This window comes from Zootoca vivipara, chromosome 11 (genome assembly GCF_963506605.1).
Source record: "Zootoca vivipara chromosome 11, rZooViv1.1, whole genome shotgun sequence".
Lineage (NCBI taxonomy): Eukaryota > Metazoa > Chordata > Lepidosauria > Squamata > Lacertidae > Zootoca > Zootoca vivipara.
Genome location: NC_083286.1, coordinates 7,183,937 through 7,211,018, shown reverse-complemented (window position 1 = coordinate 7,211,018; position 27,082 = coordinate 7,183,937). Strand labels below are relative to the sequence as shown.

The following is a 27,082-nucleotide window of genomic DNA, read 5'->3' as shown; positions in this document are numbered from 1 at the left end:
AGTGATACAGGTACAAGGCTAGCAATCAGCCCCAAACCTGTCATTTAGAACGGCCAGGAAAGGCTTTGAGGGGATGAGAAATATGTCATTTTCTTTCCCCTCTCCTGAAATCTACACACACATGGGAACAGACACGTGAACACTTATGCAAGCCAGAAAAAATGTTTGTTCCAGGTTGGTGTGAAGCACCAATGATACACTGCAATACTTTGGGGCAGGTCACCACTTGTTATTTTTAAGTAGCAACCCTTTAATTTTCTTCACATGGATTGCAAATACTGTAAGGTAATGATGTATGATAAAGCTTTGCGTATTCTGGAACCATTAAGTGAGTTTTTACTTACATGTAATGCAGGCTGGGATTTTTCAGGAAAGCTTTGGTTGAGACAAACTTCAAACCTGAATTCACCACAGTTCTGACAAAAAAACACAAATGCAAGTTAGAATTGTCAAGTGATCTTTCATCCCGTTTTAATGCTGCATAACAGTTCAAGCTTCTGCCAACCTAGCAATTCGAAAGCATACCAGTGCAAGTAGATAAATAGGTACCACTGTGGCGGGAAGGTAAACAGTGTTTCTGTGCACTCTGGCCTCCGCCATGGTGTTCCGCTGCGCCAGAAGTGCTGGCCACGTGACCCAGATAGCTGTCTGTGTACAAATGCCAGGTCCCTCAGCTTGAAGTGAGATGAGTGCCACACCCCATAGCCACCTTTGACTGGACTTAACCGTCCAGGGGTCCTTTATATTTTACCTTAATAGCTCAAGGTATTTCATGATTATTTATATTGGTTCAGTAACCACAGCATGTCTAATGCAGCCATGGCCAACCTGGTCCCTTCCAGATGTTTTGGACTACAACTCTCATCAGGCTCACATGGCCAATGCTCCAAAATATCTGGAGGGCACACATTTGGGGAAGGCACATAGTATTGTGATTCTAAAGATTATTAAGGACTACTTCCCTTATTAAACCATCCACAGTGCATGTGAGAGCTTCCATGTGCAATGGAGAGGACATATATTCTTTTTCATTTGCAAAATTGTTCTTTTCATTAAAATAAACAGGGATATCCAAATATCTAAGCCCCTACAGAGCGTATGCAACAACAGACAAAGACACATGGTTTATAATAATAAATATGAAAAATGATATACTCACAAATTTCTTAATCCAACGTAGCTTCTGACATCACTTTCATTTATGCTTTCTAATTTCCGTTGGTTTGCAATGTAACTATTTAAGAGAGAGAGAGAGAGATGCCAGTTAAGAAGGCTGTTGATGCATTGTTGTAGTGGGGAAGGTCTTGTTGGGAAGGTCTGGAGTTGGGGGCCTGCTACACATGCATAGGCTCCCTATATGATTTAGAACCCTGGCAGCCAGGGCAGAGGTGGCCTCAGCAGCAGGGACAAGGCAGACTGGCACACCTCTGTTCTTTCCCTCACACACGGGTAATTTCATGAACTACTAACACCCAAATAGGGCTACAGGCTCGCAGGAGCACTATTGTAAACAAGCATCTTCTAAGATAGAAGAATACAAGCATAAGGTTTCAAGAGTTCCTGTTCTGGCACTCAATCCATTATACCACAATGGATTTCACTTACCCATATATTCCGGCGTATAAGACGACTGGGCGTATAAGACGACCCCCAACTTTTCCAGTTAAAATATAGAGTTTGGGATATACTCGCTGTATAAGAAATACGACCCAGCATATAAGACGACCCCCGACTTTTGAGAAGATTTTCCTGGGTTAAAAAGTAGTCTTATATGCAGGAATATACAGTACTCCTTTCTAGGTTGATTATTTTCTCCAAAGAAGCAGAACAGATAACCAGCAAAGTCTAATGATCTTAGTCCTAATGAACTCTGTATGTCTATCACATCACACCCTGAGTAAAACACAAACACAGAATGCTCGGCTACCAAGCGTGGATTATAATTTGACACTGTGAATTAAATGGACAATGTGTGCAACAGAGATCTGACGAGAAGTAATTGAGTTTAACCTTAATGGGACACTGAAAGTAACTGAGGGATCTCAAGCCTTAAAGCATGGGGACAAAACTACAACGAAAATTGTTTAGACAGGAATATTAAAATGTAAAATTACAAAAACTGATCTATACAAATTTGATACAAGTTATTGACTGTCTGCTAGTTTTTGGAGATTTAAGTATTGGAAAAGAAAGTGTTTGGTGTGTGTTCTGCAAGGGTTTGCAAGGTGTCTGCAAGGCTTCGATCTGTCCTGCTGCCCTGCTGTTCCTGAGAGCCTGAGAAAATGCCTTGAGCTTGCCAGTCTCTGGCTGCAACCTGCCAAATGGAAAGTCGCAGCTTCGTTTTCTAACATCGTTCTAAGTTCTGTTTGTAAGTTAGCTATGTTTTATTGTTTTACTTTGAACTCCCTTTTCTGAGAACTGTTATATTCTGTTTGTTTAACTATGCTTCTTACAATAAATAGTTAAAAGATATTTCTGTGGGTTTTGGTCCTTCCTGGCTAACATTGCTAAACCAGTCCTTGCTGCTCAGCCTCCTACCAGAGTAAAGTTTGTCTAAATGACTTGGTTAAAGCATTTAGTGGTGGCAGTCTACCTTACATATGAAGTGTTTAATTTTAGTGCGGCATCGGGGTACAGCTTAGTCCTTCCTGGAAAGGGGGCAGCCCAGCGGTCTTCGGAGGAAGAGCGGGTGTGCCAAGGTGGGGGAGAGACAAAAGGTACCCCGAGTCGACATGACCAGACATTTAACGTTTTCATCATGCCCTTGATTCAAGGAAAAACATCTGCCACCACTTCCCACTTCCAATGACCATGCCTCTTCCCTCCAAATTCATGCCTAATAATGACCTCAAACCCTGCTTAGACTGAAGGTTATTGAGAAGTCTAAACATCAGCCACTGTTGGTATACACTGGTCTTCATCACATTGTACCCCACTATCAGGTGCATCATATCACAGTGACAGCACAGCAGGGGATGAACAGGAAAGCAACAGAAAAATAAATGTAAAATAAAATAGAAATTATGGGAGAGGTTTATTCACAATCTCCCCCCTGCGAGCCATCACAGGCAAACTCATCTAAACCTTTAGTGCTCATTAAGAGACAGTGCAAAACTCATGAAACAACACTAGAGATAATAAGGATAAACCCCTTGTTGATCGTCAGTTCACATTACAGTAGAGCAATTCTCTCCTCAAGCTAGGCAAAGGATCTCATGCTGAATGTTCAAAATCTGTTTACAAAATCAGGTTGTTTCATGAAAGGATAAATTAGGGGTGCTTTTGAATTATGGTGCTGGAGGAGACTCTTGAGAGTCTCATGGACTGCAAGAAGATCAACCTCTCCATTCTGAAGGAAATCAGCCCTGAGTGCTCACTGGAAGGACAGATCCTGAAGCTGAGGCTCCAATACTTTGGCCACCTCATGAGAAGAGAAGACTCCCTGGAAAAGACCCTGATGTTGGGAAAGATGGAGGGCACAAGGAGAAGGGGACGACAGAGGATGAGATGGTTGGACAATGTTCTCGAAGCTACGAACATGAGTTTGACCAAACTGCGGGAGGCAGTGGAAGACAGGAGTGCCTGGCGTGCTCTGGTCCATGGGGTCATGAAGAATCGGACATGACTAAATGACTAAACAACAACAACAACTAAAGAACCTTCTTTCTTCTAATTGCTTACATTAAAAAACAAAAACCAGGCTACTTCTTATGTACACTCTCCCTACATTCCCACCAAGGGCAATCTACACGTTCCTCCTACCATTATTGTCTTTCAACTAAGTATGTAACCCCTTATGCGTAATTATTATTTTTTTAAAGAAAGAAAAAATATTAAAGCTGATATTACGTCAGTTCAGCATTGGTTAACTACCAGCCTTTCAGTTTTCTTAATCTACTTTCACAATGTTGTTAGCATATAATCAAACGCATGGAGTCTGGTCTCTTGAGTCCTGCACTTGGGTCACTAAAATGTGACACAAGCTGTGGATCATCTACTATGCAGTGCTAAAACCAATAATTGCAGCTGGGGGTGGGCATTTGAAATCTCTTCCCTCCCACAGGCTGCTACTTGCAGCTCCAAGTTTGAGGGAACCTTGGAAATATGTTCCTCTGGTGCCCCCTTGTTGTGGTGGAAATGCTCCAAGCATTGTCAGGTACTATCCTCCATGCTGTTTCTTTGTCTCTTTTCCCAACAGGGAGTAGACCGGATAGGTAAAATTCAGCATGGGACAATGAACCATGGCTTGAAGGCTTGCAGCCTTACACCAACCACTGCTTTGGGTGTTTGCCTGTGGCCCTCTGCTGGGTGGACCAGGAAATGCACCCCACTTGGTTTACCTTAAATGCAAATTCTCTACAAATAGATATTAACATAGGAACTGTAAGATGGACAACACATCAATTTAAACTTTCTAATAAGAACCAGAAGGTCATGCTTATGGATTTATCTTGTAATTATTGTTTTAATTCTCTTTTCATTAGCAATCTTGGATAGAAAGGAGGAGCATGTTGGAAAACCCTGCAGATAACAGATATGGAGAATTGCTATGTAGAACAAACAGAATGAGCTCAAAACCAATAAATACAAAGCATAACAGTACATGTTATTAGCTAGGGAGCCATCATTTTGAAAAGGCAAAAAGCCACAAGACAATGTAAGCCATCTAAACAAAAAGAGAATTCTACAATGAATACAGAATAAGAGAATTTGATCTACTTAAATTTAAATGGTGACACAATGTAGTAAAATAACAATGGAGACAAGATATAATAGGAGGAAGGTATTTAAAGACTACTAGCTATAAAAATTGTCCTTATTTTTTTCAAGCTGAAAGCCTGAAGAATTCACTCTTATAAGAGGAATAACATTTTAGAATAGAATAGAATGGGAGCAAAGAACTACACTGATATAGTGATAGGATTTGGGGATCTTGCTAGGTTGTTTACAGATTTTAATCTTTCACTTCACTGCTATGATCTTCTGAGATCAATTACTGATTCCCACACCCTGCCTAACTGGATGTTGTTGGAAACTGGATGTTGTTGCGTCCCTTCACACCCCTCTAAAATATTTGAGGGAGCCGGTCCTCGACAAAGTTGATGGGCATTGCCATTCAAATGGCGTGTGTGTGCAGTGTCATGTGATCAATTATGTGGGGTGGGGCTTAGCTACCGCCCCCCCCCCCCAATATTTTATTCAAGTTGGCCCTCCTGTTCAGAGTATCATCACTGACAGAGAGCAGAGTGGTGTTCAGGAAGGAATTCTCCCAAAGGGCCAGAGGATAGTAACTATGCAGAGTTGAACTATGCAGAGTATATTACTTGCCTCTGCTTGGAGCAATGTTCACTTGCCTGAATAATTTAGAGCTGTCTGCTTTGCAAGCACTTTGGTATCAACGCACTGTACTGTTTTTGCTTCACTCCACCAGGTGTTGCAGACTACAATGCAGATCACCTGGGTTAATTGGGGGTGGGGATGATGGCAACTGATGTGTGCACTCCATCCCAGCCACATGTACAGATCTGTGCACTGACTCCTGAGTCAGACAGAGGTTTGAAGCAAAACCTCTGCTCTGGCTAAAGGCTATTTCTGCCCCTTTCACAACTACTCTACCTTGATGTTACTTATCAAACATTAATATTCCTAAAAGCTCTGACATTACCATGGCTTTTTGAGGGCAATCTTGAGAAATGTAGCGTGTTCTGTTCTTAGAAATAGCTCTCCTTTTATTTAATTGAATGGCCTTACAAGAAAATCACTCTAAGGCACAAGCGGATTATGGAAGCCCCAATGTTCCATTTGTACACCATAGGAAAATGTCAACAACCCTGAGACCTAAAGCTTTTGTAACCAGCCCAATCCAGCCCCACTGCTAGAACTTAAGCAGAGTATGGGAATCACAACTGACATACACGATAAGTACACTTTCTAATTATTTTAGTCTTTAGGCAAAGCCACAACGATCTTCAATGACAACCTTCTTCTTATCAACATGCAGTACCTATCTCCAGGCTTCCACTCTTCTCTTCCACATTCCTATTACTGTATTTAGCTGTAAAATTTGGCATCTGCACATGGATACTCTCAAAACCCAAACAGGGAATATCAGGGTAGGCTCTGTTACACACGGTAAAAGAAAAAGTCTAGAGCTAAACAAAAACAGTTTCCATTATCCACCATTTTGATGAATATTCTCCAGAGAGAAGGCAGTCTTCTCTCAACAGTTTTTTTGGGCTGGAGTAGGAGAGAATTTTTTGTGGGGTGGACAGGGAAATTATTGTTTTTAAACAGCTCAGTTATTACAAAAAGTAACTATTTTTACTTTATGATGGTGGATGAAGCAAACAATGGGGTAAATGGATAGTAGTAAAGTTCAAGCCCATTGCTTTCTGTAACAATATTAAACAATATGCAGGTAACAAAATTGGGGATGATGGGAGCATGGTGGGGCTAAAATTCTACAGCAATCACGTATGAGTTTAAAAAATAATTCTTGGAGGGGGCAGCAAAAGAATTATTTGCTATGATATTTTTGTCCAGCTCAAAAAACATCTTAACCTGGCTAAAATCCCCAAAACTAAAACCTGGCAAGTTCAAGGGCTATGTATTTGGTATGTATTCTCTCAGCCCAAAACAAACACACAGAGAATCCTTTCATCAGCTAAATTAGTTCAGGATGAAGTCTACGTTTGTATGCCATTTTTATTTTCAAAAGGCCCCCAAGGTAGCACAGAGAAGTTAAAAAATATAGTTAAGACAATAAAATAGAAAAGTACAAATGCTGAAGTTCAAAGAAGGGTATGTAATAGCTTATAAAAGTAGCAAAATAATAAATATCAGGAAGCAAGAACAATGTTCTCAATGGTCTTAAAATACCTTAAATTCCTATCCTCCTTTGCATAAGACATCTGAGGGAGACCAACAACACCCCGGAGACCACCTCTACCAGCTCAGAGAGAGGTACCACTACCGTGTTTCTCATATTATAAGACATGTCTTATATTTATTTTTTCCTCAAAAAAACACACTATGGCTTATTTTCAAGGGATGTCTTATTTTTTTCCTCCTCCTCCTGCCGCGGCCGGCATTGCTGCTGCGCCTATCACTATGTCTTATTTTCGGGGTATGGCTTATATTCCTTGAATGCTTAAAAATCCTGCTATGGCTTATTTTATGGGTATGTCTTAAAATATGAGAAACAGGGTAGGTAGTGGGTTGCATGGCACACAAATAGAATGCAAATTCTGTCTTGCAGGCCCACAAATAGGGACAAATACTTGAAACTCGATGATTGGGTGCCTGGATAGAGCAGTGATCTTACAAAAGATTATGGAGGTCCCACCAGCTGCAACACGTAGTCCAACCTGTCAAACCAACCAGCTTAGTTTGCCAATAATGCAGAACATAGCCTTGGATGGCAGAGGTCTTGCATGAACTCTGGGGTTGCAGCTCTCATCTCACTTTACTGCGCAACAGAGCCGATGTTTGTCTGCAGACAGTTTTTCTGGGTTATATGGCCAGCATGACTAAGCCGCTTCTGGCAAAACCAGAGCAGCGCACAGAAACGCCGTTTACCTTCCCGCCAGAGCGGTACCTATTTATCTACTTGCACTTTGATGTGCTTTTGAACTGCTAGGTTGGCAGGAGCTGGGACCGAGCAACAGGTCCTGTTGCGGGGATTCGAACCGCCGACCTTCCGATCGACAAGCCCTAGGCTCAGTGGTTTAGACCACAGCACCACTCATGCTTACTACAGCCTTAAAAACAACTTCTGGATTGACCGCCATTTCAGACGGATGGGAGAAATCTCGCTCCTGGATTCTCCAGCACTTTGAGGACTGGGGGCACCGCAAGAGCACCGCGGACCCCTATCAAAACCTCGGAACGGGCTTTCCGAGGACGTGGGACTTGGCTGAGACCCCCTGGTGTTTCCTTCGCCCCCGGCAGCTCTAATAAGGGCACCGAGAGTGGGCGAGGTGGAGACACGGGTACTTCAAGTCAGACTGCTACCTTCAAAGTGCAAAGCTTCAAGTGCCGGCGGAATTTGAGCAATCAATCTCACCGTGAAAGCGCAAAGCTTCAAGTGCCGACGGAATTTGAGCGATCAATCTCACCGTGAAAATTAAGAGTTCTGGACTATTTGGGCCCCGTGAGTAAAAGCCATCATTAATTCTAAACTTAGGACTGAAATTTGACCACGGGAGAGCTTCTAAACACAGAGGTTGCGCTCTCCCCGCTGTGGCAAAAAAGGAAAGCAAAGATCTGCTTCTGCAGCCGTGAAAGATTTTATACTTTTAAACTTCCAAGTTTCATGTTGAAAATCCCCCTCTAGTCAGGGCAAGGGGGGAGGGGAAAGGACTTAAATATCCCTGAAAGACTGTGTAAAAAATAGAGGGAAAGCCATCTTCCCCCTGGGAGCGGAGACCGGGTTGGAGCAGCTGCCGCCATTGTGATGTCATAAAGGAATAGAGGCTGTGAACTTTCATTTCCCCTTGGGAACTCTTTGATGTTTCTGTAATGCTTTTAATGAATACAAAAGGATTTTGACTGGTTGATTTGCAACATATTAACTTCTACATGATTTTGCAACATAAATTGCACTCTATAGAGCTAAAGGACTGGAATTATCTGCTGTCTTTAAAATTGAGACTGTTGCCCCCTGGCTGCAGCTGGTGTTGGCTCTGGTAGTGACTGAGATAAATCTGACCTTGAGATACCAGGCTGCTGAAGTTTTATTCTGATATGGAAGGAGCTGCAGCCGCAAAAACAAGAAGGAAGGGCTCTGTCTCACCAACGTTTGAGGAGCAAGTTCTTCAAATGCTTACAGTATTAAAGGAAGGACAAGATAAGAATTCAGAAGAGCTAAAAAAAAAATACAGAGGAGCTGAAAGAAATTAAAGGTGAACTAGGCTGCCTAAATAAAGAAATCCAACAGTTAAAGACACAAGTCACTGGAGTAGAGGAAAGAGTTACACAGCTTGAGTCAGGTAGAGTCCAGGACCTTGAAAGGCAGAATTATCAAGCGCAGATTGCGATAGCCTTCTTACAAATGAAGGAGAGAGAGACGAATTTAAGAATTCGTGGATTCCCGATAATTGAACAAGATAATTTGAAGGCAGCCTTAATCCAGGAATTTAAGCCAGGAATTTAATTTGAAGGCAGCCTTAATCCTGGGACCTGACAGAGGAGGAACTGGAGGGGAAAATTGTGAATGCCTACAGGTTTGGAACAAGATCAAAAAAAGAGACAAAATTTGTCAGTGATTGCCTGGTGACCTTTCAAACAAAGGAACAGAGAGACAAAATACTTGGATTACACTATCAGAAAAGTTTGAAAGTCCAGGGGTCCCAGGTTGTGTTGTTTAAAGATATCCCAAGATTTTCCCTGGAATTAAGAAATAACTATACAGATCTAACAACTGCCTTGAGGAAAAAGGGGATTTATTTCCGTTGGGAATTCCCTGAAGGGCTTTATTTCAAATACCAACAAAAGAAGATTAGGATTAAGACTGTGGAGGAAAAAAAGTGTGAAGAAAAGATTAAGAATTGAGAAAGATATATTATTGTGTTTTTTGTGTTTATTGTTATGTATATGTTTTATTGTGGTGGTTGTTTTATTGTGTTTTAAGCATAAAAAGAATTTTAAAAAATTGAGAAAAAATAAAAACAACTTGCTTAGAGCTATTGAAATATATTATGGACACTGAATGTCCAGTAAGTAAGAAACTTTAAAAGAGATGAGACTGCAACATACAGAAGGTCTAATTATATAACCAAGATAGAAAACGAACTTGCATTTTTATATGCACATATATTTAAATACTCATATATTCCCACCAGAAAATACTTTCCTCATGTGTCTTTTTCTTTAAAAAATGTTACATTTCTGAATACTAGAACTGATAATTAATCTTCCCAAAACTAGCTTATGGCACATACAGCCACAAGCAAAAGGAGTTCCACTCAGCCCAAATATTTTGGGAAAGCTAAGGAATATCAGCAAACCCATAACATTAATACACTTCATGCTTTAGGACCCTTTAACATAGTTTGTTCCAAGTAAATAATCACTTTTAAAAAAATTTAACATGGCATGTTTATAGTCTTTTCCAATGCTTCAAAACAGTTTGATAGCCGAAATATGTCTACTCAAGCCTTTTGATGTTCATTGAAATTGCCCCACACTATTCAGAGCAGCAACAGCGCACTCAAAAAGCCGCCACACGCTAGCATTAACTACTTAGGTAAAAAGAAATAATACTGCAATTTGGCTCAATCTCTACTGCTATAAATCCCCTTTATGGAAAACATATTTACAAATACACACTTTCCACCCCACCTCCCATTCTCGCCCTCCCCAACAAAACACTCCTTGGTTATCTGTTTATTTCATTGTGTTGGGGGTGGGAAACATTTTGAAGGTTAATGAACAAACATTCCTTAGTGAACAGTCATATTTCTGGGATTCAGCTAAGTTTCACTTCAACTGTATTTGTGCTGGTCGTTCGAAAAAAAGGAGAAAATGTACCAAACCCTCTACTTGAAACAAGGCAGACTACTGTATATATAAAGGTTGGGTCCAGATTTCCCATGTGCAGAGTGTCGCTGATGGGATGCCCTCAATGGGAAAAGGGGGGCAATTTTTGAACATTTTCTTTTCCACGTGTCCCCTGCAAAGCTGCCCTGGGGGGTCTGTGGCCCTCCAAAACAGCATGGGGAGTAGTTCTGGGATTTGTAAGAGGAAATCTGGTTCCATGAGCAACTCTTCTAGGGCACTGTGAATGAGGGCCAGTAGACTGATGCTGAATCTTACTAAGACAGGGGGCATTGTGGGTAAGTGGTTCCCAGGGATCAGAACTGGGGAGTCTGCCTGTTTAAAATGAGGTTGCACTCCCACTGAAGAAACAGGTATGCAATTCAGGGTTACTCTTAGAACTCTCTTTGTCCATAGAGGCCTAGGTGGCTTCTCTGATGAAAAGCATCTATCATCAGCCTCAGTTAGTGCATCAAGTGGGGCAAGAAATCCTAATTTTGCATATCACTGGTGGGGTCTGCACTGGCAGTGACTGACCAGAAATGAGACCTTGAGGTCCTAGCAGACAGCTAGGCGAAGATGTTGATGCAGTGTGCAGCAGTGTATGTCTGTTAAAAAGGTGAATGGCATGATAGGGATCATTTAGAAAGGGAATGAAAATAAAGCTGTCAATAAAACCATACAAATATATGATGTGACTGCTCTTGGAATACTGTCTACAGTTGTTATTATGAATTAATTAAATTTCTATACTGCCCTTCACCCGAAGATCACAGAGCAGTTATAAAAACACAAAATTCATAGCATAATAACAAACAAAATAACAACACCCCACACACAGCTTAAAAGGCCATACATTGCTTAATTAACCAAAGGCCTGGGAGAAGAGGACTGTTTTTGCCTGGCACCTAAAGATATATAACGAAGGTGCCAGGCTGACAACGTACTCCATAACTCCAGATGACCCCATTCAATGGTTTCATGTACAGTAGATATTAAACAGCATGGGAGATAAAATTGAACCCTGAGGAACCCCACAATGAAGTCTCCACAAGGCTGAAGAGAAAATGTGCCCCCCACCCCCAACTCGGACAGCTGCTCCTGAAGGATACCATGGTTGATGGTATCAAAAGCCACTGAGAGGTTGTTAATAATAATAATAATAATAATAATAATAATAATAATAATAATAATATTCTAATTACATTACCTCAAAGGATACTTTAGAGTCGGAAAAGGGCAACCAAAATGAACAAGGGGTTGTAACAACTCCCCTGCGAGGAAATATTACAGCATTTGGGGCTCTTAAGTTCAGAGAACAAGCAAGTAAGAGAACATGATAGAGGTGTTTAAAATTATACATGATGTGGAAAAAGTGAATAGAGAAAAGTTTTTCTTCCTTTTTCATAACACTAGAACACAGGGACATCAAATGAAGCTAAAATGCTGAAAGATTCAGAAGGAACAAAAGGAAGTAAATAAATAATAATAAATAATAATAATAATTTATTATTTGTACCCCGCCCATCTGGCTGAGTCTCCCCAGCCACTCTGAGCGGCTTCCAATCGAATATTAAAACAATACAGCATTAAATATTAAAAACTTCCCTAAACAGGGATGTCTTTTAAAAATAGGTAAAGTAAAGGTAAAGGGACCCCTGACCATTAGGTCCAGTCATGACCGACTCTGGGGTTGCGCGCTCATCTCGCATTATTGGCCGAGGGAGCCGGCGTATAGCTTCCAGGTCATGTGGCCAGCATGACAAAGCCGCTTCTGGCAAACCAGAGCAGCACATGGAAACGCCGTTTACCTTCCCGCTGTAGCGGTTCCTATTTATCTACTTGCATTTTGACGTGCTTTCGAACTGCTAGGTTGGCAGGAGCTGGGACCAAGCAACGGGAGCTCACCCCGTCACAGGGATTCGAACCGCCGACCTTCTGATCAGCAAGCCCTAGGCTCAGTGGTTTAACCACAGCGCCACCTGGGTCCCTTTTAAAAATAGGATAGCTGCTTATTTCCTTGACATCTGTTGGAAGGGCGTTCCACAGGGCGGGTGCCACTACCGAGAAGGCCCTCTGTCTGGTTCCCTGTAACCTCACTTCTTGCAATGAGGGACCGCCAGAAGGCCCACGACGCTGGATCTCAGTGTCCGGGCTGACTGATGGGGGTGGAGGCCGTTTAGGGCTTTAAAGATCAACACCAACACTTTGAATTGTGCTCAGAAACGTACTGGGAGCCAATGTAGATCTTTCAGGACTGGTGTTATGTGGTCCTGGCGGCCACTCCCAGTCACCAGTCTAGCTGCTGCATTCTGGATTAATTGCAGTTTCCGGGTCACCTTCAAAGGTAGCCCCACATAGAGCACATTGCAGTAACCCAAGTGGGAGATAACCAGAGCATGCACCACTTCATGCAATGCATAGTTAAACTGTGGCATTCCCTCCTATGGGAGGCAGGGATGGCTACCAACTTTGATGGCTATAAAAGAGGATTAGACAATTTCACAGAGGATAAAAGCTATCAATGGCTACCAGCCACAATGTTCTATCTTCACTGTCAGAGGCAAATGGGTTCAAATTTCTGCCCAGCCACAAAGCTTAGCCTTAGTTGGTGACCTTGAGCAACTCACTGCCTCTCAATCTCAACCTACCTCAAATGGGGGTTAGGAGGATAAAACCAGCAGCTGGAGAACCATGTGAGCTGCCCTGAGACCCTTGGGGGGGAAGGGTGGGATAAGAATTAGTTTAATTGTTAAGCAATGGTCAAGGGCAGGGTCACTCTGAAGTTCACACTGACTACAAAAACCCTCAGCTGCTGCTTGGAATCTGTTGTACAATAATCCTATGGACCATTGCCTAATCCTAGCTGTCTCTTTGGCTCCCCCTTGCTAATCAGCACTTGAAATTTGACCTTTCTGGCACTGCTGGACAGCTCCCTTGACAGGTCTCATAAGTTCTTGCTGGTATAGCTGACCACTCCCCTGCTTTGTCTGGGAAACTAGGAATGGGACAGGGAGAACGAGATACATGCACACATTAGCCTGAGAGTCTAGTGTGAATAGGGGGTGCTTGAGGAATTCAGTTATTGCAAATCGGCCTGATCTGCATCTCCTGGACTAATATTCAAAATGGAACATAGTTATCCTTCAGATTTCATACTTCTCCAAGTGTGCAATGCAGTTCCCAGCTCCAAAAAATATACCCAAATGCACATAAAATGCATACTTTAACAAAAATATTTACATTTAAAAAACACCTTCATAAATGCTTGTTTCACGATGAGAGACATTCAAAATAGCATTTTAACATCTAAATACAAAGTTGTTTACACATTCTTGTTTTAAAAATTTACAAGTTACTGCAGAAATGATCTGGAATAGACTTTTGAATGAACATATATAAAAGTGATACAGACTGGAAACAAACTGATCCATCCATCCCTAAGTGTCACTGCCAATCACAGGGATCAATTACCTAGCTCATGTCCCACCCCCTTGCTCCTCCCACATGTTCATTTGGTTGATTTCTGGTGCATGCTGGCGATTTGCCCAGAATGCCTGATTTTACCCTATGGTATGCTGCACTTCACATAGCAACTGCTGACTTCACACCAACATTTACAGAAAGTGGAAGGAGGAATGAAGAGTTAAGAGGCCATAAACCTGCCATAAATCCTACTAATGCCCCAGTGGCAACACTTTAGGGGCAAGATGCACATCCCAGTAAGATGTAATGGAGAACATACTGCCCCATCACAGAGATATTCAAGGCGGGGTGTGTGGGTTGCTATGTGATAACAAGCACGAGAACAGATTGATACAAGTGGAACCATCATGGCTTTTATGGAACAGTTGTGCAGCAAGTTCTGTTAGATTAGGCATAGGCAAACTTGGCCCTCCAGATGTTTTGGGACTACAACTCCCATCATCCCCAGCTAACAGGACCAGTGGTCAGGGATAATGGGAGTTGTAGTCCCAAAACAATCTGGAGGGCCAAGTTTACCTATGCCTGTGTTAGATTAATGGAGGAAACTTTGAAGACAGAGGAGCAAAGATGCAGGGTCCTGCCTTTCCCCAAGTCTTTTGACAAATGCAGAGGACTTGGGAGAGCAGCCAGGAAACACTAGCACATGAGCCAAATTCTATCCCTCCTCACCCCATCAATGCACATGCCACATAATTAGGGGAGGGGCAGGTGTTGGTGGTGAACTGAGACAGAATCTGAATAGTAGACTGGGTCAATATTTATGAACCCATAAAAAACTGGTCTCTTGTCATCATAATAAACAACTTTCTTCTCCTACCATATCTGAGAATCACATAGTCTAGCACCAATTACTATCTGTTTCAAGGCATGGAATGAAGGCTGGCTTACGCCACTGCTAAATGGATATAGCTATCACCACTCCAAGTTAACTGGCAGCTCTCAGGTGGGCAATTCACCTTCAACAGGGGTTTCCATAAAATTTCCATAGACCCGTTTCTTTTTTCATGGGGGAGTAAGGGGAAAGGGAGCTCCCAGCAAGAAGCCCCGAGCCAGCTCAGACCAGTATCTCTGTAAACCAGATCTATCAGCCTGTCCCACTGGCTAGTAGACTGCTGAGCTAGGGCTTGCTGCAAAATCAAAAGAAGTTTCTGCTGCTGGCTGGCTGCTGCTTTCCCAGCTACTTCCATAATTATCACCTGCTTTATGAAACCATTATCGTGCTGTGGACTTCATAACCGATTCTGAACGATATATTGAAAAATCGCCCAGGTTTAGTTGTAGAGCATCTGCCTTGCATGTAGGAGGTCCCAGGTTCAATCTCCAGTTATCTCCAGGTAGGGCTGGAAGAGATTCCTGCGTGAAACCCTGGAGAGCTGCTCTCAAGTCAGTGCCCAGCTAGATGGACCAATGAATTGACTCAGCTATACTCCTACCAATGGTTGGATGTGACAACCATGATAGCGTGCCTTCATCTCTTTCTTTTTTTTCTTTCTATGTACAATGCAAAATAGTACAAAATAGTACAAAATGTGTACAACAGGGTTTGGGGCTGGGCTCAAGAATCCAATTCTGATAGAGCCTTCATGTTCCTCAGACTAGTCCTGAAAGAAAGCAAAGAATGTCAAATACTAAATGCCACATAAAGTACATTCAGTTGTGGCTTGATTCTAAGCTTGGGATATTAATAATATTGACTTCAACTGCAAAAGAAAAAGAAGAAGCCAGGACGCTCTGTTGGCACTGATAAGTGAGAAATATACAGAGCTATGCAGCTTGACCTCCTTGCCCTTCTGCAAATCCCTAGTGCTACTGTAGTCAGCAAGACCTCTTTTAAATGGGGATCAGGTTCCTTTTAAACCTACAATAAGGAGTTTTGCATTAGTGAGCACCGGAGCTTGTTCTCCTTTTTGCCTTCTTCCCCTTAAAGCAGCCATTTGTTGTGTGATATACCCTACGCCACCTACCCCCGGGTCCCGGGTCCCATGCACAGAGCTCAATAAACAATCCATTATCTGATACAGAGTACACCAAGTTTCTCAAAAAACAACAACACTTACTTTATTATAGTAAGAGTCTATTCTCACAATCATTGAGATCTATTTCTAAACATGTCATCTGTGTGAAAGGACCATTTTTTCTGTCCTGAACGATTACTTCTTTCACATTCCACGACCCATACCAAAACTATACACAACTAATTCATTTGCAAAAGTATATCCCATGCTTCTTTATTAATTCCAGGCAGGTTACAGGCATTATGAATTCTATGAACAATAACAAAACTGCAAATTGTAAAACAGCTGTACAATCTGCAAGTAGAATTAAAACCAGCTTACACACTGTTGGACTTGCAACCAAAGACAATGTCACAATTTTTCAAAAGAAGGAGATGATAACTGTGGCACTAGAACAACAACAACAACAACAAAGGTTCTAGCCCATCTCACCATCAGTCTAAACATCCAACACAGCAAGTAGATGGGCAACGATTACCTCAAATAATTTAAGAAAGCAGGGAAACACTTGTGGAAGATGGAAGTCTCTGTGCTATACAGATCCCAAGCCATTCAGGGGTTAAATTTTTCTAGTAGACGCCGCAGATGCAGCAGCCCAACCAAGGAAAAATAGGTTCCTGGACATAGCCCCACCCTATGGACTCAAGAGCAAACCAAAATCCAAGCACACTCCACACTGCACACATGGTCCTTCAAGGGGAGTGTGACCTCGTCAATAGCACACAGAACTGCTCCTCCTAAGACTGAGCAATCACCAGCATCTCTCTCTTATCTGAATTCAGTTTAAGCTTCCCTCTGTTCTTGCCACTCCATGCTAAAAATTCTAAATTAAAAAAAAGATTACAACTGAAACCAAAGTTATCATTCCAATAAGATATCAGCAGTGTCTATCTGAATTCATACTGAGCACATCATTTGAGTTTTTCCAAGCCAGAATCTCTTGGAAGAATTTGGTAAAAAGAAGAATCATACTCAAAATTTGCAATAAGTTGTTTTATAGATCATTTTGTTATGTGCTGAAAAGAAGTCATTCTTTGTTACAAGACACTATGCAAGGTTTCCTCGGCAACTCTGATAAATTAATCCATCAATTCCACACAGTCTGATACATTCTTACCTAATATTTTTCAACCATTATACACTGACTAAAATGGCAACACCACAAGAAAATCCGCTTGAGCAAATAAGAAATCCCAGATAAAATAGTGAGGCAAAATAATTTAGTCGTGGAAAAATTCCTGGTTTGTTATCAAAATTGAACAAGTGGGATCCGCAACAAAACGTTGCATTGTATACCCACCTCTAAACAGTCAGAGTTCCAGTCAGCCAGTCCTCCTTGAGCTATGAGGAACTTTATCAAGGCATACTACCTCCCCCCTGCTTCTCCCATCTTTTATTTTTCTTTTCCAACTGACACTCAAAGCTCCATGGGTACCAAGTATGCACTCAGTTTTCACTGGTCTGGTGAAACTGGGGTGATGGGAGGAATTGTCACCTTAATGGTATTTCATACTTCTGCAAACCTCAAGGTGCCATGAAGCATGCTAATACCCCTCTCTTGCTGCTTTATGGACACTACCCAAGTCTACTATTAGATGAATTATGCATTTTATACAGTACCCCACAACAGTTATGTTTGCAGTGCTATCCATATCTAGTATCACAGGATCTCCCCCCCCCCCAATAATGAGAGTCCATGTTACTGTTTTAGCAGTAACAACTGCACAGCTTCTTCTCACTACACCTCTGGGTGAGAAGCAGCAACAGACTTTGGGGTCTCAAATTCCAGCAGCACCATATGCAATTCTGACATTTGGTGCCCCCCCCCGCCTTTCGCCCTCTATTCTACATTATAGTTGTGGCCTGTGCTTTTTTCCTAAAAAATGTTTAGGGGTACTCTCGTTTTGAAAAACTGCCCCTCAATGAGGCCAAACTTAGATTCACAAAATGTTCAGAGGTATGCATACCCCTGCATACCCCCGGAAAAAAGCACTGGTAGCGCCGCCTCCTGCGATATCCTCAAGGCTCCACACCCAGTGCGACCAGTTCAGTCGCACTTCCCTAAATCCGCCTCTGTGCGAAGGACCCACACAATTAGCTCTGCACATATGTTTCTGGTCCTCAGGTGCTTACCACATGGCATGAGATCTCTCCTCAGAGAAGTGGTTCCCATGCTGCTTGTGATAAGCATGACTAGAGTCCAATTTTCAAAGTTCCATAGATAAATACAGTGACTTGTGGCTGAACCAATACAATGTGAAAGCTGGTGGAATCAAAATCATTGGATTTTATTTTATTTTATTTGGTTGAATAAGGCTATTCTGGGTTAACAATTATCTGAAAATTGATGGTGGGTTTCTTTAGCACTAAAGCAAGGTTCACACAGTCTTGACTCTGCTTTAGACAGTACTAGTATGGAAGTCTTTTGAAAAGATCCAACTCACACCTTTTTTTTTCCTTGAGCAAAAAGGAAGAGGAGCTGCTCAGAAGTACCAGTGCTTTGTCCCATAAGTAGCTACTCATGTGAGTAGTCTAAGCCAGGCATCCCCAAACTGCAGCCCTCCAGATGTTTTGGCCTACAACTCCCATGATCCCTAGCTAACAGGACCAGTGGTCGGGGAAGATGGGAACTGTAGTCCAAAACATCTGGAGGGCCGAAGTTTGGGGATGCCTGGTCTAAGCCATCACAACAAACAATATAACAAAATATTTAACTAATACAGTATAGGTTTATTGACAGTTATCTATGTTTCATACCTTACAAAATGAATCCTGCAAGATGCCTCATTAAAAGAGTTGTGCTCCCTGTCTTCTGGAGCTTAGCTTTTCCCAGTGCAATATTGGGCATCATGAATCCCATCTCAAAACAAGTTGAAAGGTCAACAGGAGGCCATGGTAACCATGACAGTGAAAATGCAAGAGCTAGAAGACCTCTTCAGGTGTTTCTGTGAAACACGTGGTCTGCCCCTAGACAACACAACATGTACCAGTAACATAGCTGCCAAGTTATCCCTTTTTTAAGGGATTTTCCCTTATGCTGAATAGGCTTCCTCGCGAAAAAAGGGAAAACTTGGCAGCTATGACCAGTAATTTGATTTGAGTCTGAAGAGGGCCCCCTTCATCATGTGAAATGTTTTCAATAAGGTAACGGGAAACATTGCCCATCAGGGTTTCTAACCCCATTGGAAACCCTTTGTGAGATTAAGGAGATCCCCTTCAGACTTGCCTGACTATGCACTGAAAAGTTGCTGGCACGCACAGCATCATCAAGGGGGCGGAGCTGGCCCTTCATATTCCTCCACCCCCACCCCCCGGTATGTTCAGAAGCTTGCCCCTGCAAATGTTTTCTACTTACCATACTTTAAGACAGCTTGGCTCATAGCTGCCAAGTTTTCCCTTTTCTCGCGAGGAAGCCTATTCAGCATAATGGAAAATCCCTGAAAAAAAGGGATAACTTGGCAGCTATGGCTTGGCTGTTTTAAAAAATGAATAAACTGTCCCCTTAAAAGTTACTACAAGGCAATCTATCACATAGTTTCCCAGGCACATAAAAGTACGAAGGTAAAAATGCCTGCATGATTTTCTCCATTGCAAATTTCTCTGGCCTGAAGTATCAGTATAGATATGACCACAACATGCAGCCTGGTGTCCGTTATATCTCCATCAATACATTTATCTGGGCCTGTTCAGAGAATACTTACTGGGGACAAATTGCAACCTGCTAGAAGTCTCAGGCTCTCGCTTGTGTTTCTGCTGCGTCCTCACGAAGAGGAGAAAACAGCATCTGGTGGAAGCACCTTGCAAAAGGTGAGGAGGTGAAGTTGTGCACCTCCAAATCACCAGAGAGGAAAACAGGTTCAACCTCAGCAGAATTTTCTGTAGAAGTTGGCAGTGGCCATTAAATAAAAACAAATGGGCAAAAGAACGAGGGTGCTTTTATTGTTTTACGCAAAGAGCATAATGAGCAAAACATGGAAGAGACCCAAGAAATTAACAGGACAAAGCTTCACAGGAATGCAAGCAGCATCTCTCCCTTTCTACACAAGCTTACAAACCTTGCTAAATAATTTATTATTTAAATTGCACAATGTGCCTCATTTATTAACAAGTCTGAAGTGGTTTACATTACAAGCACATTACAAATTCACGCTGTGGCTTTTAGATATACATAATATACACATACACAATCTGCTTTTTTCAATGCCATGGCGAGGAGTTGAATAGCTGCCTGTTTTTTGTTGGCACATTATATGCGTTCTTAAATAGAACAATTAATTTCAAACGTTGGTCGTCTGAAGTAATAGCTTGACAGAAGAACTGCTAATCTTAGCTACTACAATATACAGAAGGAAATAGTTTGATAGGATAAGCTATTGATATTACCCAGATTTTTTCAACTATTTTAGCACAAAAGAAAATATTAATCAAGAACTCTAAGAAGCCCATTAGCCATCTTGTTAATATTTTAACTCTAAATATTCCGCTGTGGAAAAAAAAAATCTGCTTCAAAATGCCTCTAGTGCGGATTTTGAATTCTCTGTCTTCACAAATGCCTTACACTTGTTCCTCAGCTGTTAGTAACAACAGCAGCTAAACAAGGCCTACATTAATTTCCCTACTACAGTGTCTCACTGCAAAGATCAGAATATTTGTGTAGCCAATAACCTGCAACAATCATGTCAGAAGTAGATTATGGCCCATTACGGAGCAATAACCATTGCAAGTGTGTACATGTAGCAGAATCTTTTCAAGCCCACACCAGGACCCCAAGGAACAGAATCAAACACAATCTCATTATAAGCACAGGCTTATAAGACCATGTCTGTTGTATTCATTAGAAAGACAAGCAAGATTGTGAATAATCTACTGAGAGAGATTTTTAAAAAAAGATTCTGCAAAGCACTTTAGGCAAAATTCCTTCTTCTCCCTAAATGGTTTCAATCAGCCCAGTCCCAAACCACATAAAGCCAGTGGGAGTCTCTATTTCTACCCTGTGAGTTCTATGTCAGCTTCTGTGAGGAAACAGTAATTTATCTTACTGTCTGGCAGCCAAGAGAATGTAGCATTTTCACCTAGGTAGGACATCAGAAATTTACAACTTATTCTGAGCTGATTTTACCCCTCCCACCCACCAAATTACCCCTCCATCCTTCTGCCTTCCACAGCATGGGAAAGCTGAAACCGAGCAAGCCCTCCATTTTACAGTGTATCCCCTAGTCTACAGAAAAAATCCACTGACTCCAATAACAAGGCCTTAAAGTCCCCCACAAACCCACAAAAAAAGTTTGCCTCCTAAATTAGCTTAGATTTACCCATCATAGGGAAACGCATGCAAGAAAATCACTCCCGATATTTTTAAAGAAAAAGAAAACCACAAGTTAGGAACACCCCTTTTTTTACATGGGAAAAGCATGCAAAACGCCACCTATTATAATATGCAGCACATAGAACAGAAAAAAACTATTATTTAATGCGTGATGAACTAGCAAGTGACATACCAGGCTGGAAGCATTCAATTATGTATGTACTTTGTGTGTAGTTTTGGAAGCCACATATAAAGTGTTGGTTTATTTATGGTGCAGTTGCCACATAAATATTACAAAGAAACCCTAAAATCATTTCCCACGTTTAATAATGAGTAATAATGAACAACTTTGGCCTCCTCATCCTTTAGTGTCAAGGCCAATTTCAATGCTTTGACTCTTAAATTTGTACAATAAGATCTCCTGGGAAATTAGCCATTCTTCTATGGCTAATTCATGATGTAGATGGTATCAAAATCAAATGGTGGTAACAGGGGTTGGGGGGGCGGTGAACCTAACTTGTATGTTTTCAGGGTAATTTCAAATTAGAGAGAGCATACAAGGGGATAATTTTTTAGTGACTGATGGTGTCTGTGAAAGGATAGGGTGCCAAATCAATGTCACCTTTCTTGAGTTGAAGACGAACGAAGAACCATTAAAACAAACTGTCAGTATCACCTTCTGAAATATGTGTTTTTATTATTTTCAAAGAAAGAGCTACAAAATAAAATAAGCCCTTTGAACAATGCCAGAGAAAACAAATCCATCAGTTTCTACCAAACCCAGGCCCTGGGAAATGCTGCAGAATAGCTACAATGAACTGTACATATAGGCAGCCCAGAACAAGGATTTTTACGAATATGATAAATCAGGTAATGGATTTTTCAGCTAAAAAAAATGCAAAAGAAAAACTTTAAAAATACTTCTGGAGCACAACCATGTATCTTGAAATTCTGCAAATAAACAATGCACTCAATATGGAAGAGTGAATAAAATGTCTTTAGCAACCTCGTGCATCTCTTGATTTGCAGTTATCTCTTATTGTAGTATATAGTCTATACTCAGCTACCTATTTCAGAGGGAAAGAAGCCTGGGTTGAAAAAGTAGCATTATGTTCTAAAGGAGAAGCTAAATAAAGTACTTCCCAATTTCCTGTCCAATTAAAATAATCCAGCAGCTCTAATTTTTTTTAGAGGGACTCAATTTGCTATAGTAATAGTAAGGTTAATACAATGGTGAAATCCAGAATTTCCCAAACTTTTTGAATTTGCCCTCCACCCCGACTGAAACTTACTTTACCCTCTTGACACCCCAAGTCACTAATGCAGCACTAACGCTGTTCTACAAATGAGCTCGTGTGCCAGAGGAGAACATTTCTGATCATATACAAGGAAATTTCTCTCATTCAACTGGGCAAACAGGAGTTACCCCAGAAATCCAGTACTGTATTTATCGTTGATGGTCCTCTGCTGCAGGGCATTCAACCCACCCAATTCTTGGCTGGTGGTAGGAGAGAAGAGCCCACCTGTCCTGTCACTCACTGGTATAGCATGGCTTCCATGCAAAGTCTCCTATGCCCCCAAAGGGGAGGCCCACACCACAATTTGGGAACCTAAGAAGTAACCTATCCTAGAAGGAGGAATAGTAATGAATTCTTTATTTATAGTACTACTGTTACACAATTCTTCACATACTTTATATGGAAGAATGTGTAACAGCAAGTGAGGACAAAACGCACAATCTACACTGTTAAGGAAACATGAAAACGGGTAAAGTCTATGAAGAGAAAATAAATCTCATCTGCTTTTCTTGTCTCTGAATGAATATGACACAAACGGTGTTTTGGTTTTTGCCTACTCCACACAGATAGCCTATACGCCCTTGTTCCCTCTTATTTTTAGAACACTAACAGCTTGTGAAAACCCAATAATAAGCAGGAATGTACAAGTTCTCCTGCCTCTCTCCACAGCAAAATCTGACAGCAGGCTTGTAACAGAATACTAGCCTTGTACTAAAATGAACACCAATCCATGTCCTTTATTGCTTTATCATCTAGTTTATTCCAAGCAAATTGGACTGTGGGCAATTAAGATTTATAAGCTAAATGCTTTCCAAATTATATCTCAGGGAAAGTCAAATCTAAATTAGATCAGCCCAGGCTTTTAGGCTTCCAGTGAGTTGCCTTTTGAGCAAGTGCATTGCTATACAGAGACCATCTCGTCTTACACAGCCTTTACAAAAGGTCTCAGACAGTTCCCTTAATGCAGAATCTCCTTAGGCACCATCTATTTGCCTACTGCTAGGATGCCTTTTTCCAATACACAGGAATGGAGTGAAATGTTTTGGTAGTGCAGAAAGATTTGATGAAAGAGATGCCATAAAGAGGAAAGAATATAGGGTTAAAAAAAACACCTTATCATGCTCAGGTGAGGACTCACAACACAAGGGTGTCCTTCCTTCTCATGCCTCTTAGCTACAACAGACTGTCGCTGGCTCTGCACAGATGCAAACATAGTGGCTACTCTTTATGTGACTCCATTCTCTAAAGGGTGGACAGAAGTGGTCTATTGGCATATGTATTGTCACAGCACCAGAATGGTGACTATAAAAAGCTCGTGGCAGATAAAAACAGATATGCCTAGTCCGAATTAAACAATTTATAGGTTTGTTGCTATGAGATACTGTGTGTGTTGTTAAAAGAGAGGGAAGAATCATGAGCCGTTAATGGTGGTTATCATGCATCCTGTGATGAATGCTTAAAAAAAAAACCTAAAGAATAGGTCCAAATGGCCATTCGGCATATAAAAGTGGGTGTTATTGGAAATAAAAATTAGGAAACTACCTGTCTGCGCCATTCACATAGGCTGCAAGAATGAGAAATCTGAAAGGATTGCCTTATTTAGTGTACACGCCAGATATGCGCGTGTGTATGTAAGCATGTAGGTATCTATGTTATATGGTGATACTGATAGGATATTGGGAAACGGGTTTCCATGTAGAGAGCCGCCAGAGCCTCCCCGCTCGGCCCCGCCGCCCCCCGGCCCGGACCACTCACATGTCGGTGACTTTCTCGGGCGCGCTCCTCTTGCCGAGCACGGGGAAGGACGTGAGGTTCCCGGCGGGCTCCAGGCACCAGATCTGCTCGGCGCTGCACGTGCACGACGCGGGGCAAGCGGAGGCGACGAGCCCCCGCCAAGCGCCCAGCACCAGCCAGCACAAGCTCCAGAAGCGGGTCGCCGTCGGCCAGGGGGAGCCGTGCAGCTGCTGCCGCCGCCAACACCACGTCCTGGGCCAGGGCCCCATGCTGATGCTCCTGCTCCTGCTGCTGCGGGCGCTGCTGGTGCCGCCGCCGCCCGCTCGGCTCGCCTCGTGCTCGCCCTCCCGCCCGCAAAACGCAATCAATCCAGCGCGGCTCTGGCGAGTACGAGCCAGTCACTCGGGCATCGTCGAGGCTCCCGCGCGCAGCCTTCTTGCCTCAGCGGCCGCCTTCTTGCCTTGCCCCTAGGCGGCGACTGCGCCTCCTGGGCTCCGTCGGCCGGGGAGAAGCCCTCTGAGGCAACGAGAGAGGAGCGAGAGGAGACCTGCCGAGGCTGAGGGAGAAACAGAGAGAGAAGCGCCCCGTGAGGGTCAGCCGGGCAAAGGCGCGAGAGGGTTCGCCTCTTCCCCCCCCCCTGCGCGCGCCCCTCCCGCTTCCCGCCCTAGGCGCGCGCGGGGCCGCCGTTGCCCCGAGAATAATAAGCAGTGCGCTGCATCCCGAGCGCGCTTTTCTCCTCAGCCAGGTGCCCGCCGCGCTCCTACCTAGGAGCCCTGGGGGGAGCTGCCGCTGCAGCCGCTGCAGCCTATTCAGCCGCCCTCCTGCCCCGCTTCTGTCGGCCAACACCGCAGGGAGGGAGTGGAATGCGTGTGTGTGTGTGTGTGCGTGTGTGTGTTGGTGGGGGGGGGGGAGAGGACGTTTCGCCTCGCCGGCCCTCACAGGCGCTGTCACACGCGCCTCTGTCGCCGTCTCCCTCCTCCTTCCCTCGCCGCTGCTAAGAGCGACTCCAGCCTCTTGCTCCAGCACCCAAAGCTCGGGGGCTGCCACCGGCAAAGTGACGTGAGGCTGACGCAAGGAGGGGTAGAAACTCCTTTACCAAAAAAGAAAAAGGGGGGGGAGCCCAGCCTCAATTCCAAAATAAAAACGGGGAGGGACGGAGGGACGCAGCGAGGGAGGTGGGGGCTGCTTCGCAGGAGAGATCCCATTAGTCAGGAGGGGATCTGTCCGCGCGCGCGCGCATCCGGGGCAGCGGGAGTGCGCGCCGCCCTCCGCAAAAACACCTTTTCCAATGGTCTGGCGTGTGGTGGTGTTTGGGATGGTGTGGGTGGGGAGGAGCGGGGTTGTGGTTGTTGCTGACAACCCTCCAGCCTCCCTCCGCTGTGCAAATCGGGCTTCTGCTCGTCACCCCCCCCTTTCCCTGCCCGCTTTCCCCCCCAACCGCCTCTTAAAAAAAGAAAAAGAAAGACGCAAAGACGTGATCGGAATCGAAAGCGATGCAGGGGGGACTGGCTCGAAAAGGATCTCGAAGATCGGCGTTAGAGAGGGAGGATGACAGGGAAGGGCGCCTTTTCGCCCCTCGGCGCCCATGTAGCCTACATGGTGGAGGAGAGAGGGCAAGAGTGGAGGCGGCGAGGGATTCGCCGGGGGGGGGGGTTCCACACACAACCCTCCCCCGCCCCCTGCAGCAGTTTTGGCCACTGCAGGTCCATCGAGGCGACCTGCGGGTCCTACCCAGGTTAAGGCAATGATGAGCTGTTATTTTCGAGATCGCCTCGCCGGAGATGTAGTATCGGGACCCGGGAAGAGGCCCGCTTCTTCCCCCCCCCCCACCGCCAGGTTCCCGCAGGCCAGGCCGAGAGGCACCTCCCGCTGTCACGTGTATGCATGGAACAGAGGCGCGCGTAGGAACGGGGCAGGGAGCGGAACGCTCTTGCTCAGGAGGAAAAACGGGATTCTCCTTGATCCTGGGATAATTGAACGTGACCGTTTTTAACACCCGGGCGGGCGCGATGGATGACGGACGTGGAAAGCACTTCGCCATGGAATTTGCCTTTTCCTTCGCGGCCGCGGCGCCTCAGGTCGGCTCCCTCCCGAGTCCCGCGTCCGCCATCCCTTCTCCGCAGTCATTTCGAAAGGGACCAGGAAAATCCACCGCAGTGCCATTGGCGCCACCGGCGAGCTCTGGCGCCACCCCGCGCCCGAAGGGGGGAAGTGCTGGTGGGAATGGGCAGGCGGGCGGGGAGAAGGCTGCGCCTGGAGAGGCCGATGAATGTGCGTCTTTGCGGCTCCCACGGTGCGGCGGGAGTAACATGGGGATCCTTTCAGACCTGGGGGGGGGGGGAAGAGAGACAGACGAAGGTCGCTTTTGCTTTCCACGGTGAAGCCGCCCACAATCCTGGATTGTTACACGCGCGCGCACACGCTCAGCAGCCGATCCCCCGTGCGCTTAGCGATGGAGAGAGATGCTTTGCAGCACATCAGTAGCGCGGGGGGGGGGGGGAGCAACCATTTGAAAGGCTTCACAACTAATTCTCGCTGAAGAGAAATCTCTTTAGATCTGTGGAAAGATGGAAACCTTTAGGAGGAAGTCGTCTCTTTCCCCCGTGCGCACACGTGAAGACTATACGCTTTCTGCCGGAATAATAATGATGATACTTACCTGCCCCTTTGTATTTAAGAAGCGTCCTGAAAAAGCTTACTGGATCTCT

At 43.8% G+C, this 27,082-nt stretch overlaps 1 protein-coding gene across 6 annotated transcripts in view; it reads right to left on the bottom strand.

Moving 5' to 3' along the window:
* Nucleotides 1-25,638, bottom strand: part of NTRK2 (neurotrophic receptor tyrosine kinase 2) — a 181,867-nt gene extending 156,229 nt beyond the window's left edge. For all 6 annotated transcript variants that reach the window (XM_060280086.1, XM_060280088.1, XM_060280091.1 and 3 more), the window contains exons 1-4: nt 25,139-25,638; nt 24,396-24,930; nt 1,160-1,234; nt 345-416 (exon numbers count right to left, since the gene is read on the bottom strand). In XM_060280086.1, the coding sequence (XP_060136069.1) occupies nt 345-416; nt 1,160-1,234; nt 24,396-24,643 (395 nt within the window). In that variant the 5' untranslated portion in view covers nt 24,644-24,930; nt 25,139-25,638. The remainder of the gene's footprint in view (nt 1-344; nt 417-1,159; nt 1,235-24,395; nt 24,931-25,138) is intronic.
* Between the last annotated feature and the right edge of the window lie 1,444 nt (nt 25,639-27,082).